Genomic DNA, 14,321 nt, shown 5'->3' with positions numbered 1-14,321 from the left:
CTAAAGGGCTCCTCAGATGTTCAGATGGCAGTGTCTGCTGGGGACTGTTCAGTCCCCTAGCTACTCATGATGAGCATTTTCTGGCTGTGGGGGGCTGCAGGTATATGGCGCCAACGGTTAATCCAGGGGTCCTTAAAACTACGGTCCTTAATCCTAGAGTCCTTAATCCTAGAGTCCTTAAAACTACGTTCCTTAATCCTAAAGTCCTTAATCCTAGAGTCCTTAAATCTACGGTTTCTGCAGCTACATTTTTTTTTTTTTTTTTTTTTTTTTTTTTTTCAGCTACAGTCTATGGCCAATAGGCAGTGGTTGGCACGCCTCCAGCCCCTCACAGGGACACTGCTGTGGAAGAGCCCAGTCCTCCCCTAAAGGGCTCCTCAGGTGGTCAGATGGCAGTGTCTGCTGGGGACTGTTCAGTCCCCTAGCTGTTCATGATGAGCATTTTCTGGCTGTGGGGGGCTGCAGGTATATGGCACCAACGGTTAATCCAAGGGTCCTTAAAACTACGTTCCTTAATCCTAGAGTCCTTAAAACTACGGTTCCTACAGCTACAATTTTTTTTTTTTTTTTTTTTTTTTTTTTTTTTTTTTGCTGCAATCTAAGTCCAATGGGCAATGGTGTGCATGCCTCCATCCCCTCACTACTGCGGAGGAGCCCAGTCCTCCCCTAAAGGGCTCCTCAGATGGTCAGATGGCAGTGTCTGCTGATGACTGTTCAGTCCTCTAGCTGTTCATGATGAACATTTTCTGGCTGTGATGGGGCTGCAGGTAGACACCAACAATTTTGTAGCAGGAGGAGGTGAAGCAGGAGGACCTGCGGCGTGAGGCCGGCATAGACCTGGGGCCCTAGGTCTAGCCGGCCAGCTCCTCCTCCAGCGCCTCCTGCAAGTCTTTTCCGTGCCTGAAGAAATTTAGTTTTCGGAAAAGATTTGCTTTTGAAGATGATATAAAATTGCCGACTCTTGGTGAAAAATTGGTGTGATTGAGGTGAGTGCAAAAAATCAAATACCCGTTGACGCACGCGGGGAAACACCGGATGTGTGAAAGCGCTCATAGCAATACGTGTTCACCGAAACCTTTCTGCGGCTGCCGTAACGGCAAGTCTGCCGTTACGGCCTCAAGTGAATATACCCATAAGAGTCATTGTAATGCTACACAGTGCGGCATGTGCCGGGCCGGCAAAAGTCTTTCGTGTGAAAGCTGCCTTAGATTATTCACTTCTATTTTCTGTCACTCACTAGTCAATATCCTTCAACTATTCTCTTTTTCCCAACTCTGCTCCAAAACTTTTCTTTCATATATTTTACAATTTTGTCTGATTCAGTTCTGTCTCTGTCTGTGTGGAGTTTGTTTGTTCGAGAACGAAGACTCCTTATCAGCATCTGAGAGTTAGGACAGGTATATTCAACGTTTCATATACGAAACACCTGTATTTCCAAAGACCACAGAAGTAATTAGTCGTTTTGTGGATGTTGAGGACGTGAAATTCTTGCTAATATCCAGTAGTCACGATAGAAGTGGAACGTAAATAACATAGCATTACATATTCATATTTAGAATAACAGTAACAATGCGTTTAATAGATTACATAGATGCTCACTCGCCTTCACTGTCTTGCATCTCTTGTGCTTAACTTATGAATAGAAAATCAAACCGGTGTCAAACTAACTCATGAAGCCTGGAAGATCTACTGCTGTTTGTTGTTTCTATGCGTTCCTTTGTGATGATGATTTATGAGGTGAGGTGATAAATTACCTGTTTGAAAAATTGTCGCAGATTATAATTAGAATGAGAAAAGATTAGGTTAAAAGTCATAAGAGAGAGAGAGAGAGAGAGAAGGAGGGAATAAGAAATGAGATAAGGGGTGATAACTTGCACGAGAGGAAGGGAAGATAGAGGAAGAGAGACAGAAGAGAAGAGACAAGGAAAAAAATTGAAAGGTTGGGAAAAGGTAATGGGAAGAAGTTGAGGAAGAATCGAGGGGCAAAAACAAGGTAATACAAAAAGAAAGGGAGAAGGAAAAGAGAAAGAAAGATATACGGGATAGGAAAGTGAATGAAAACAAGAGAAGAGGGAAAATAAATGAAACAAATGGAAGATATCAATAAGGAAATTTAGGTCAGGCGAAAGTATGGAAGGAAAGGAAAGAAAAAGAAATAATAGAAAGAAGGAAAGATCAGGAAAGGAGGAAGAAAATAAAGGAGTGATTGTAAAGAAGGACATAAAGATTAAGGAAAGAGGAAACTACAAGAATAACAAAAAAAAAAAAAAAAAAACCAGTGGAAGTCAGAGAGAGAGAGAGAGAGAAAATGTACAAGAACAAACTCCACCACTTTTCTTTCCCTCTCAACGGACAGGACAAAATATTAATAGAGTAACGATCAACAAAAAAATCCTTATTACATTATATTCTAAATCTAATAATTCCGTAATATTCGTATTCACTCCTAAATGTTTCTTTTCTTTTACTATTATTATTATTATTATTATTATTATTATTATTATTATTATTATTATTATTATTATTATTATTATTATTATCTACGTACAATGCATTCTTTTTAATGACCTTTCCTTATTCACTCCCTAATACTTTTCTTTTTTAATACAGTAACGATTAACTCGAAAAAACATTATCTATGTTATATTCTAAATCTACGAGTAATCGCTTTGTAATCTTCGTATTCACTCCACAGTGTGTTTTATTTATCCACTTTCATTTTCCTTTCTATTTTTGCCCAGGTTCTCGTATTGACAAGAACTGGTTTATCATTCGTGACGCCTCCGTGAAGACCGAGCACCTGATGACCCTGCAGCCTTACGACGAGCACTGCCCCATCCCCATGACCCACGGCACGCGCGAGGCACTCATCGAGCTCTTCCAGGTACGGGATTACCAGAAACGAGCACGGTCTCACCTAAACGTACTCGCATAGTTGTCTTCTTTTTGTCTTTTCTTCTTTGTTCATTTCATTTGTGTGTTCTTTTTATTTTCTGATGTATATTCCTTGTTGCAATTTTTTTTTTTTTTTTTTTACTTAATTCCAGAATATCTCTGCTTTCATGGATAGCAGCTGTGTTTGTCTTACATCATTCAAACATTTCTTTTTTTTTTTTGTGACTTCTGTTAAGTGTGTGTGTGTGTGTGTATATATACAAGTCTTCTCTTCGTTCTCAGTATTTCTGCTCTCATCTTTCCCTGTCCTAGAAAAAAAAACATAAGTTGTTTAGCATATTTTCAAGATCATATTGTTTTGTTAATAAGGTAAATATCAAGACTGGCCTCTTGGCTCTGTTTCCCATTGTTTCTCGGTGTCACTCCTTACAATATTGGGAACCTAGTGGGAAAGCGTGGTTTTCGGATGGGGAAAGCTGAAGCATGGCAAATTATCACTTCTTAACACCAAAAATCCTACTGCTGTTATGATGAGCGTCATATGAGCAGCTTTGTCAACTTACGTCTCTACGAAAAAATCTTCCGAAATATTTAGTTTACCTCACTACTACAGCAGTGCCAATATTAGGTTAAGTAATAAGTTATACTGTATTAACTTAGGTATATGTTAAATTAGATTAGTGGGTAAATATTAAGAAATTTTTTTCCGTAGGTATAGTTGACTACGCTACTCAGATGTCGGCGGCTATCAAAGTCATAACAACAAAAGCAGTAGCTCCCTACTTATTTTTGGTTTTAAGAGGTGGTCATATTTTAGCTTTCAGCACCCGAAAACCCCGCTTTCCCACCAGGTCCCTATGATTGGAGGCGGGTTAGAGCCGAAAACAATAAGGAAATACAGCCGCGCGGCCACACATAATATTAATAGTCCAATCCATATTGCTTTCTTCTACACATTCTACTTCTTCTCCCTCTTCTTCTTCTTCTTCTTCTTTTTCTTCTTGGATGAAGTGAATGTATTTTAAAAGATCATTATTATTCTCTTATTTGATCTTGACTATTGTTTTAGTATCATGAAAAATCCTTGAGACTCAAATATTAATGTCCTTCAAGAAATCTACACCAAATCTTTAGTCTTCATCCTTCCGTGTGTGTGTGTGTGTGTGTGTGTGTGTGTGTGTGTGTGTGTGTGTGTGTGTGTTTGTAGACTTAATTACTTGGAAAAATTATGGATTATCCTTGATTAAGTCTGTAAGGTCGAGGTGAAGGAGATGCAGCAGCAGTGATTGTGCCCCTCCCCCAGGCTCTGCACCACCCGTGCATCTACCCAGTGTTGGACGTGGACTTTGCCAACATCTCTTCCCACACGTACATCGTCACCATCATCCCCCACAACAACAAGGGCACGCTCAAGGACCTCATTTATCGGGTGAGAAGTTGTTCTAGGGCTTTATCTGGAATATTATCTAATATTGATTTATTGATTTTAGAGGTTCCTGGTGCCTTGTTTTTAAATCTTCTTATATAACTTTTTATTTCGTCTTTTTCAATTTTTCTTGTTTGATAGTTTTCTTCATTTAATCTACTTAAATTTAATGTGGGAAAATTAAATACTCTCTCTTGGTTTACGTTTATGAAAGCTTCTATATGATCTGAATGATTTTTATCAAATTTATTTTCTTCTTCTTCAGTAATTCTAAATATATCCCTCCAAGTTCTTTCCAGTAAGTCACATTTTTCTTTATCTGTATAATATTTGTTCCCGTCTGAGTCTTTCATATAGTTGGTATGTATGATATTTTTACCTTTTAATACTTTGAATTTGTTCCAAAATTCTTTACTGTTTTTACTGTGATTCATTAAGTCTGCAATTTTCTCTTCCCAATTCTTATTATAGTTTTCTTTGCATCTTGAATTCTAATATATTCTGTATAGGAACCATTGGTCCATCCATTTGTTAAGGCATTTTGTTTTAGTGTTTTAAATTGATGTTCTAGGTTTCTCGTTTCAGGAGTACTTTTTAGTTGATGGATGAATTTATGATTGCTTTTTGGGATAGCCTTGTCCATTGCCTTTTTTACACATTCCATCCATTCATTGGTTGCGTCTTCAAGATGTTCTATATCACTTTCGTTTAGTTCTTTTAATGTTATATATTTATTTAAAGTTTCATGAAATAATTCCCAGTTAGCTTTACTAGTTTTATATATTTGTGGTGTGTCATAGATAAATGGTTTTGTTGACAATCTGAAGATAATTGGTATATGGTCGGATGTAGTTAATTCCCCGGGTTCAGATATGCAATTTAGATAATGATGTTTGTTAGAAAAGATTTTATCTGGTGTTGTAGCAGAATTTGCACCTAAAAAAGTTTGGAAAAAAGGACCTAGGTGCATCATTTTACCCTTATTTATTAAGTTTACCAAACTTTTTCCTTTTATATTATTGTCTTTATTCCCAAAGTGGGTATGCCTTGCGTTAAGATCTCCAATAATGTATGTTGGAATGTTGTTACTTATGAGTTTATGGATATCAGTGAGTGGCAAATAGGGTCGTCTATGTGGTAAATAAGTGGTAGAGATGCGTGTCTGCCCACTGGAACTTATAGTCTGAACTGATCATGGCCAGCAGTATGATGCTGAAGAAGCCTTTATAGTTGTAGTATTCAGAGCCTGTCTTGGGGAGCTTTGCATGCGACATGCTTGCCATCGATGGCCCCAATGGTGTGGGGTAAGTTCCATCTCTGCATCCATTCAATGGAGAGTTGACTCCATCCTTCTTCAGTGCTAGTGCATGTGAACTGCTCATCCAGGTACTCCTCCAATATAGCCTGACAGACTTCTCTCACAACTTTGCTGATGGTGTTGTGTGGCAACCTCCAGCCACACGCCATGTCCCTGTATTTGGTGCTTGGCCTGGTGAGTCTTGGAGTTAGCCTGTTTAGCAATTCATCAAACATGGCTGGGGACATCCTCATAAAATTCTGGAAGAAACTTGGATCCTCATTTCGCAGCTCCACCATCAGCTTATCGTAAATCCCCAGCTCCAATCTTCTGCTAATCCAAGGTCTGACCGAGACCGATCTTGACTGTCTTTTTCGTCTTCTTTCCTAGAGCACTTGCAAGAGTTGTGCAACTTGACTGTTATGTTGTTTGGTGAAAGCAACAATCAGACGGCATCTTTGTGAGTCCATGGTATATAGGTGTATACTCCTCCAGAACCAGATGACAATAATATTTGAGTCCAGTTGTGGTTCACTTTATATACAATCTTGGGTTACCGTTATCCAATCGCTATTGGTTCACAAATTATACGCCATGTATTTAGAATGCATTCATATAATTGCTAGATATGCTATACATTCGGTATACATGCACGATACATACGCTCCCATTCCGCTACCAACACGTAATTATCCGGGAGTTGCGGATAAAGGCCGAACACAGCGAATAATAGTGGATGTATTGCGTATGTATTGCGAATATATTACGAATCCCATCCGCAACCAAAATTTTGTGCAGTTTAAAATTCTGGGAGCGAAAGAAACACCCAGTGCGGATGCGAATGCCTACCAATTTCGTGCGTAATTCAGTCGCAATTCACCCGCAAGGCCTGTGGGACCGGGCCTTCAGATCCTACCTGAGAGAGAGAGAGAGAGAGAGAGAGATCCTCATTTCTGCTCATTGCTAACTGCCCCTTTTGATGTTTTTCTGTCAATAAACCATTTGAATTTGAATTTCCTCATTACTGAATTCTTGTTTAGCCACGCTATTGGTCAGAGAGAGAGAGAGAGAGAGAGAGAGAGAGAGACAGAATATGGTAACGAATAAGGCAGCGTTTCTTAACCTTTTTGCCGTTGTGTAACCCTTCAAATACATGACATATCTGTACTGTATATTTCTCATTTAATGTGACGTCAAATCCGCTGGGTGGAGGAGCTGCGAAGTGGGAGCCGGGAATCGAGGCGAGCACGCGGGACGGTTTTTTGAGGACAGTGCCGCAAGTTCGCTTTAATTGATATGTTTTTTTTTTTTTCCTGGTCAGAATTAATAAAAAAAATCTCAAGGAACAATAATTAGGCGAAATCATAAAAATCAAAGTGACATCCCGGGATCAAGACTGGCTGCTGTACCGCCCCATACCCCATGTGTGTGTTAACTTGTGAAGTCAACAACAACAAACAGAACCAGAGTTGAACAGAACAGGTGATTTTTCAGTTATAATTATGTGTACATAGTTAGCGTCGCCTTCTGGAGTGACGGGAGGAGTGGCACAATGGTAGTAGTCTTAGTAGCAGTAGTAGTAGTGGTGGTGGTGGAGTGGTGTAAGTAAGTAAGTCAGTGGGAGAGGAAATGATCGTGTCTGTCTTATCATTGATAAAAGTGCATTTCTTATATTTGTTTGTTTATTTGTATCTTAGTTTTAGAATAAGCCTGATAGAAGGTTAGTAGCAGGCAGGAAGGAGCAGGAACAGTAGTAATAACAGAAACATCCTCATGCCATTAAGTAATGTGATAGAACTTATAGAAATGTAAGATTTTCTCAAGTTCTAAATAGACAAATGCTAACACTCGAAAATAATGAAAAATAAAGACAAAATAGTAGTAATAAGGTAAATACGTCCAAGTATTAGATAAGGTAAGAGAGTTTATGAGTTATAGTAAGAAAGACGAATGCTGAAATCCAAAAATAATGCAAAATATCTAAAGAATAAGCCAGGCAAAAGGGGGGAGTAGAAATTATGCAACTACCTCGTATTACCTATTTCCATTCATTACCTTATTACCTGTGATTATGAAAGGGTACGTAGATTACTTACCTCTATGAATTACTTACTTATAACCTGCCTATCTATCTAGAAATTACTGAACTATTTCTGCCTACCTTTACTAATTACCTACCTAACATAATCTAACTAATCCATACAAGTTATCTACCTAACCAATCCTGACTTATTTCTACAGGTTACCTAATCTAACCTAACCTCTACAGATTACATACCTATCCTAACTAACCTCCAAAAATTACCTACCAAACCTAACCTAACCTAACCTTGCATCCTTATAATTAATCTAACTTTGTGAAACCAAACTCCACCACCAACACTACCCTAGCCACCACCACCACTACTGCCACTGTTACTGTTTCTGTTTCTGTTTCTGTTTCTATTTCTATTTCTATTTCTATTTCTACTACTACTACTACTACTACTACTACTACTGTTGATGCTGCTGCTGCTGCCACCACCACCACCACCACCACCACCACCACCACCACCACCACCACCACCACCACCACCACCACCACCACTACTACTAATACTAATACTAATACTACTACTATTATTTCTACTACTACTGCTGCTGCTGCTGCTGCTGCTGCTCTTACTGCTATCACTACCACTACCACTACCACTATTTCTACTTCAACTACTCAGGAACGGTTTTTGCTATGGTCAATGTGGGCGACCGCCTAGGGCACAATCTATGTAGGGGCACACGGATGCCCCTAACCCCCCATCCCAGAAAAAAAAAATTGCCAGTTTTCTACACTAATACTGTTATAACTTCCATGTCAAGTTAGAGAAGTGGTCGCTGGGGCACCTGTACTATTACGTTGACCTACTGCTGAGTCATGTATACAGGTTGTGTGTCAAAAGAAAAGGCGGGGGGGGGACGAGGACGAAGTATCAACTTTCGCCTGTGAATCTCACTTTCAGGTGGGGTTTGGTGGTGGGTTTGGGTTTTGCTTCGGGAGGCGGAGGACATCTGATGGAGTTCACCCAGGGCGTAAAAGTAGCCAGGACTGCCTCTGCCATTACTACTATTACCACTTCTCCTCCTATAGTGTCAGCATGGGCAGTCGAGACACACGGCGGGTTTTGGGACCTGAGAAGAGTGTGTGTCATACCTTGCTGCGGCCACCCTTTTCGTGCTTTCCTGAGAGAAGATGGACTACGCTGGGATGGCCGCACGCCTCAGGACCCTCGCAAGCTGTGTAGGTGCTGTGTGTGTGAGAGAAAGGGAAAGTGAGTGTGTTTTTTTGGTGGTTTTGAATGTTTGCAGTTGTGAAAAATTAGTGTTTTGGTATTTTTTATTTACTTTTTTTGTATGTTTTATTTTTGTAGGTACTGTGTGTGTGTGTGTGTGTGTGTGTGTGTGTGTGTGTGTGTGTGTGTGTGTGTGTGTGTGTGTGTGTGTGTGTGTCTGTGTCTGTGTGAGAGAGAGAGAGAGAGAGAGAGAGAGAGAGGTGATGTATCTGTGGGTGTTTGTGGTTGTGAAAATTAGTGTTATTGGTGTATTTTTACTTTTAATGGGATTGAAATTTCTTATATAATTTTTGTGTGTTTTCTATCTATGGTTTGTGTTGATCAAACATTTTTTTGTATGATTTTTGTCTTCTTTCACTATCTTTGTTTTGAATACATTTTTTCGTATCTGTGCCTCATTTTCTTCCAGTTGAGAGGCTGGTAGCATGCTCAAGTTTTTTCCAGCTCTGTTTATCCATTACACCTTCCAATACCACCACCTAGTATTTACTAATTTTATTCTTATTTGATTTAGCCATTTCCGTGTTAAACTCTGGAACTCCCAATCTGCTTCTATATGTCTCTCTTCCTATCACCGGAATTAACTGAAGAGGGATGTTTCAAGACATTAATCCTATTCTTTTGTCTAACTTTCTTGGATCTACTCAGGGGACTGGCATCTAAGTGGGCCTTGTTTTGGTTAATAATTTTTGTTTTCCTTGGCCAGTTTTCCCCTCTTACATAAAAGGCATCTCATTTCTCCAACATTTAGTCTATCTTTCCTTGAAAATACACCCTGGCCACTGTCAAGCTGCTCTTTTACTCTCACTTCACCTCTCCCTCTCTCTTGCAGTCATGAGTGTGGGCATGATAACTCAGGCCAAGGGTTCGTCGTATGTGGAAGTTGGCAATACTAAGGTGTGCTGTGGTGTGTATGGCCCAAAAGATGTGCAGAGAGGGCAGGATTTCAAGATGTCTGGGCAGGTAAGTGTGTGTGTGTGTGTGTGTGTGTGTGTAATTTACCTCGGTTTCCTGCTGGTCACCCAGCCAGTCTTCCCCATTACGGAATGAGCTAAGAGCTCATAGACCGATCTTCGGGTAGAACTGAGACCACAACACACTCCACACACCGGGAAAGCGAGGCCACAACCCCTCGAGTTACATCCTGTACCTATTTACTGCTAGGTGAACAGGGGCCACACATTAAGAGGCTTGCCCATTTGCCTCGCCGCACCGGGACTCGAACCCGGCCCTCTCAATTGTGACTTGAGCGTGATAACCACTACACTACACGGTGTGTGTGTGTGTGTTTGTATTTACCTAGTTGTATTTATCTAGTTGTAGTTTTGCAGGGCCTAGGCTTTACGCTTGTGTGGCCCCGTCTCCATATCTACACTTATCCAATTTTTCTTGAAAGCTATGCACACTCTTTGCTGACACCACTTCCTCACTCAAACTGTTCCAAGTCTCAACACATCTTTGTGTGAAACTATATTTTTAACATCTCTCAGACATCTTCCCTTCCTCAGTTTTTTACCATGCAATCTTGTGCTTCTAATGTCATATTCTTCTCTCAGGATCAGTTTCTCATTATCCACTTGATTCATTCCATTAATCAATTTATAAACTTGTATCAGATCCCCTCTCTGCCTTCTCTGTTCCAGGGTTGGTAGATCCATAGCCTTTAGTCTCTCCTCATATGTCATCCCTTTAAATTGTGGAACCATTCTTGTAGCCATTTTTTGTAGTCTCTCCAACTTCCATATGTGTTTCTTTTTATTGGGGGTCCACACAACTCTTGCATATTCCAATCTGGGTGTATTTACATAGTTGTATTTACCTAGTTGTAGTTTATGGGAGGGGAGCAAGCTCATATTGACCCATCTTTATACCTGTTATACATGTGTGTTGTGTAGTCTGGTATAGAGATAGAGATTATTATTTCTACTGTTATGAGTGTGCAAAATTGTAACAACAAATATTTACAGCAATCATTCATTAACCTTATTTCATTCAGTGCCTCCAACTGATCTACTACTACTACAACTTCTACTTCTACTTCTACTACTACTACTACTTTCTTTCCGCAGGTACTGTGTTCTGTGAAAATGGCCCCATTCTCTGCCCCAGTGCGCCTTCCTCCTCAGCCAGACACGAGACAGCAGGAGATGAGCCGACAACTGAAAGATGCACTGGAGTCTATCATTGTTTTGGTGTGTGTGTGTGTGTGTGTGTGTGTGTGTGTATTGATTTTGGTTTTCATTCTCTTTTTTTTTATTTTTGTTACTTGTTTATTTGACTTTTCAAGTGTTTGTTGCTTTTGTATTTTTCAATTTAAGTTTGTATTGGTTTTGTTTTGTTTTGTTTTGTCATGTGTATGTGATTTTATTTGTTTTTCTTTTTTTGTTGTCATGTTTTTTTTTTTTTTCTTCTTTCTTTCTGTTTTGTGTTTTTTTGTTTTCTGCCTCATTTCTTATTTTATTTATTTATTTATTTATTTTTTTTTTTTTTTTTTTTTCTCTTGCCTTCCCCCATCACCAAACCACTAACAGTCCCCTTCCATTTCCCATCACCAGGAGAAGTTCCCCAAGTCACAGATCGATGTGTATGTGACAGTGATAGAGGACGACGGGTCACTCTTGGGCGCCTGTGTCACTGCGGCAGGGCTGGCTCTGTGTCACGCCAACATTGATGTGTATGACCTGGTGGTTGGCGCCTCTGTGGTGAGTGTTTGTGGGTATGTAGGGAAGGAAAGAGGGTTGGTGTGTGTGTGTGTGTCTGTGTGTATTTACCTAGTTGTATTTACTTAGTTGTATTGTACAGGGTTTGAGCGGGGCTCATAGTGTCCTGTCTCCATATCTAGTTTTTCTTTAAAGTTATGCACACTATGTGCTGCGACAATTTCCTTATCCAATGCATTCCATTTTTCCACCGTTCTGTGTGGAAAACTGTATTTTCCAACATCCTTCACACAATGCCTCATCCTGATCTTCTTTTCATGTCCTCTTGTCCTTCCATCTTCTTACGCCAACAGCACCAGGTCTTCTTTGTCTATTTTTTCAATATCATTTACTATCTTATACATTGTTATTAGGTCCCCACGTTCTCTTCTATCCAGTAAGGTTGGCAGTCCCATTTCCTTCAGTCGTTCTTCATATGTGAGGTCCTTTAATTCCGGCACCATCTTTGTAGCAATCTTCTGTATTCTTTCCAGTTTTCTTATATCTTTTTTAGAGCTCGGAGACCATACCACTGCTGTATATTCCAGCCTTGGGCGTATCATGCTTGTGATGATTTTTTTCATCATATCTTTATCCATGTAATGAAATGCCACTCTTATATTAGTCAAAATCTTATATGATAGTCCAAATATCTTGTTTATGTGTTTATCAGGACTCAGATTTTCTTGTATGATCACTCCAAGATCTTTTTCCTCTTTTGTCTTTGTTATTTGCTCTTGTCCCATCAAATAGTTCCATACTGGTCTTCTCTTACTCTTTCCTAGTTCCATTATGTGATATTTCTTGGCATTAAACTCCAATTTCCACTTCTTGTTCCATTCATAGATCTTGTTTAAATCTTCCTGTAACAGTAGACAGTCCTCTCTGGTTTTGATAACTTTTAGCAACTTTGCATCATCAGCGAATAAATTCATATAGGTGTTTATCCCAATGTGAATGTCATTTACATAAACTTGAAACATAATGGGGACTAACACTGACCCTTGTGGCACTCTGCTAGCTACTTTACTCCAAGATGAGTATGTATCTCTGATCACAGTTTTTATTTCCCTATCCTTCAAATAATCTCTTGTCCATTCGAGCAAGGTTCCACGCAATCCTCCTATGATCTCTAGTTTCCAAAGAAGTCTTCCGTGAGGGACTTTATCAAAAGCCTTTTTAATATCCAGGTATACTGTGTCTACCCATCCATCTCTGTTTTCAAGTCGTGCAATAACTCTGGAGTAGAAGCTTATTAAGTTTGATACACATGACCGTGTGTGTGTGTGTGTGTGTGTGTGTGTGTGTGTGTATGTGTGTGTGTGTGTGTGTGTGTGTGTGTGTGTTCTCTTGTAGTTAAGAAAAATGATAGTAATTCTGTGGTTGTGAGTAAGGATTGAGAGGGTGTGTGTGCACACATGCATATATGTATATGTGTATGTATGTCAAAGAAACTATCTTAAAATGAAAACCCTCCAGAAAATCCCAAAACATCTCTTAAACCTCACAGAACACTAAAATCTCTCTCTCTCTCTCTCTCTCTCTCTCTCTCTCTCTCTCTCTCTCTCTCTCTCTCTCTCTCTCTCTCTCTCTCTCTCTCTCTCTCTCTCTCTCTCTCTCTCTCTCTCTCAGCTGTTTCAAGGGGACGTTCTGTACCTGGACCCCACCAGAGAGGAGGAGGAGGCTGCAGGCAGTAACCAGCTAACAGTGGGCATGATACCCAAACATGCAGGAGGTCAGATGGCCCTAATGGTGCAGGGTGGAGGTCAGGCAGCCCCTCAGTGTCTGTCCGAGTGTCTTAATGCCGCAGTGGACCTCTGCAATCGATTACACACTCTGGCACAGAAGGTGAGAGGCTGGGAAGTGGATAGGAAGGTTTGGGAGAGAGTGTGTGTGTGTGTGTGTGTGTTTACCTAGTTGTATTGTACAGGTTTCGAGCGGGTCTCATTATGTCCTGTCTCCATATCTCCATTTATCTATTGTGTGTGTGTGTGTGTGTGTGTATAGTAGTAGTAGTAGTAGTAGTCGTAGTAGTAGTAGTAGTAGTAGTAGTAGTACAGTAAAAGTCCAAAATTTCAGTAGGCAGCAGAACACAAGAGTTCCAAAGTATCAAATTTCTGAAGCTTTAGTGATGTACTGTTCCCAACTGTTCTATCTCAGAAGCTTAAACCATCAGGCTGAGACATGAATAGTAGATATGCAAGTGAATGATTCACTTGTTGGCATTGTTTGGAAGTGCAAATGGGTGCAAGGGAGGAAAAATGAGGAAAAAAAGATGATTCTTACTGATGTCTTTTGGTGAAGGAGGCTGCGGTCTGTGGACTAAAAAAACCATTATTTTCTTGCTTTTTCCTCACTATATTTATATTTCTACATGCACAGGAATTCAGGGTAGCTGTATTAGTGTATAGTTTATGTATGAATGCAGAATTGATGCATAAATAAACATAGGAGGGAAGAGAGGAGCAAAATTTTGAAGCTGAAAAGTTTTATTTGTTGGAGAAGGAGAGAGGAGAGGAGGTGGATATGAGAAGACTGTTTTAGACTCTCATATCTCAATGCTACTGCTGTGTTACATGCATGGGAGATGGACGCGTGTACAAACTATTTATGAACACAGTATGGAAGTATGAGAAAGTGTAAGAGTAAGGTGTGCTCAATTACAAACTTAAACCAAC

The 14,321-nt window shown here is 39.8% G+C and overlaps 1 protein-coding gene across 1 annotated transcript in view; it reads left to right on the top strand.

The window, feature by feature from the left end:
- The first annotated feature begins 4,200 nt into the window (after positions 1-4,200).
- Positions 4,201-14,321, top strand: part of LOC123499064 (exosome complex component MTR3-like) — a 10,755-nt gene continuing 634 nt past the window's right edge. The window contains exons 1-6 of the mRNA XM_045246660.1: positions 4,201-4,324; positions 8,743-8,892; positions 9,777-9,907; positions 11,014-11,136; positions 11,500-11,646; positions 13,276-13,491. Of these exons, the coding sequence (XP_045102595.1) occupies positions 9,779-9,907; positions 11,014-11,136; positions 11,500-11,646; positions 13,276-13,491 (615 nt within the window). The 5' untranslated portion in view covers positions 4,201-4,324; positions 8,743-8,892; positions 9,777-9,778. The remainder of the gene's footprint in view (positions 4,325-8,742; positions 8,893-9,776; positions 9,908-11,013; positions 11,137-11,499; positions 11,647-13,275; positions 13,492-14,321) is intronic.

This window comes from Portunus trituberculatus, chromosome 49 (assembly GCF_017591435.1).
Source record: "Portunus trituberculatus isolate SZX2019 chromosome 49, ASM1759143v1, whole genome shotgun sequence".
Lineage (NCBI taxonomy): Eukaryota > Metazoa > Arthropoda > Malacostraca > Decapoda > Portunidae > Portunus > Portunus trituberculatus.
This window is presented reverse-complemented; position numbering and strand designations above follow the sequence as displayed.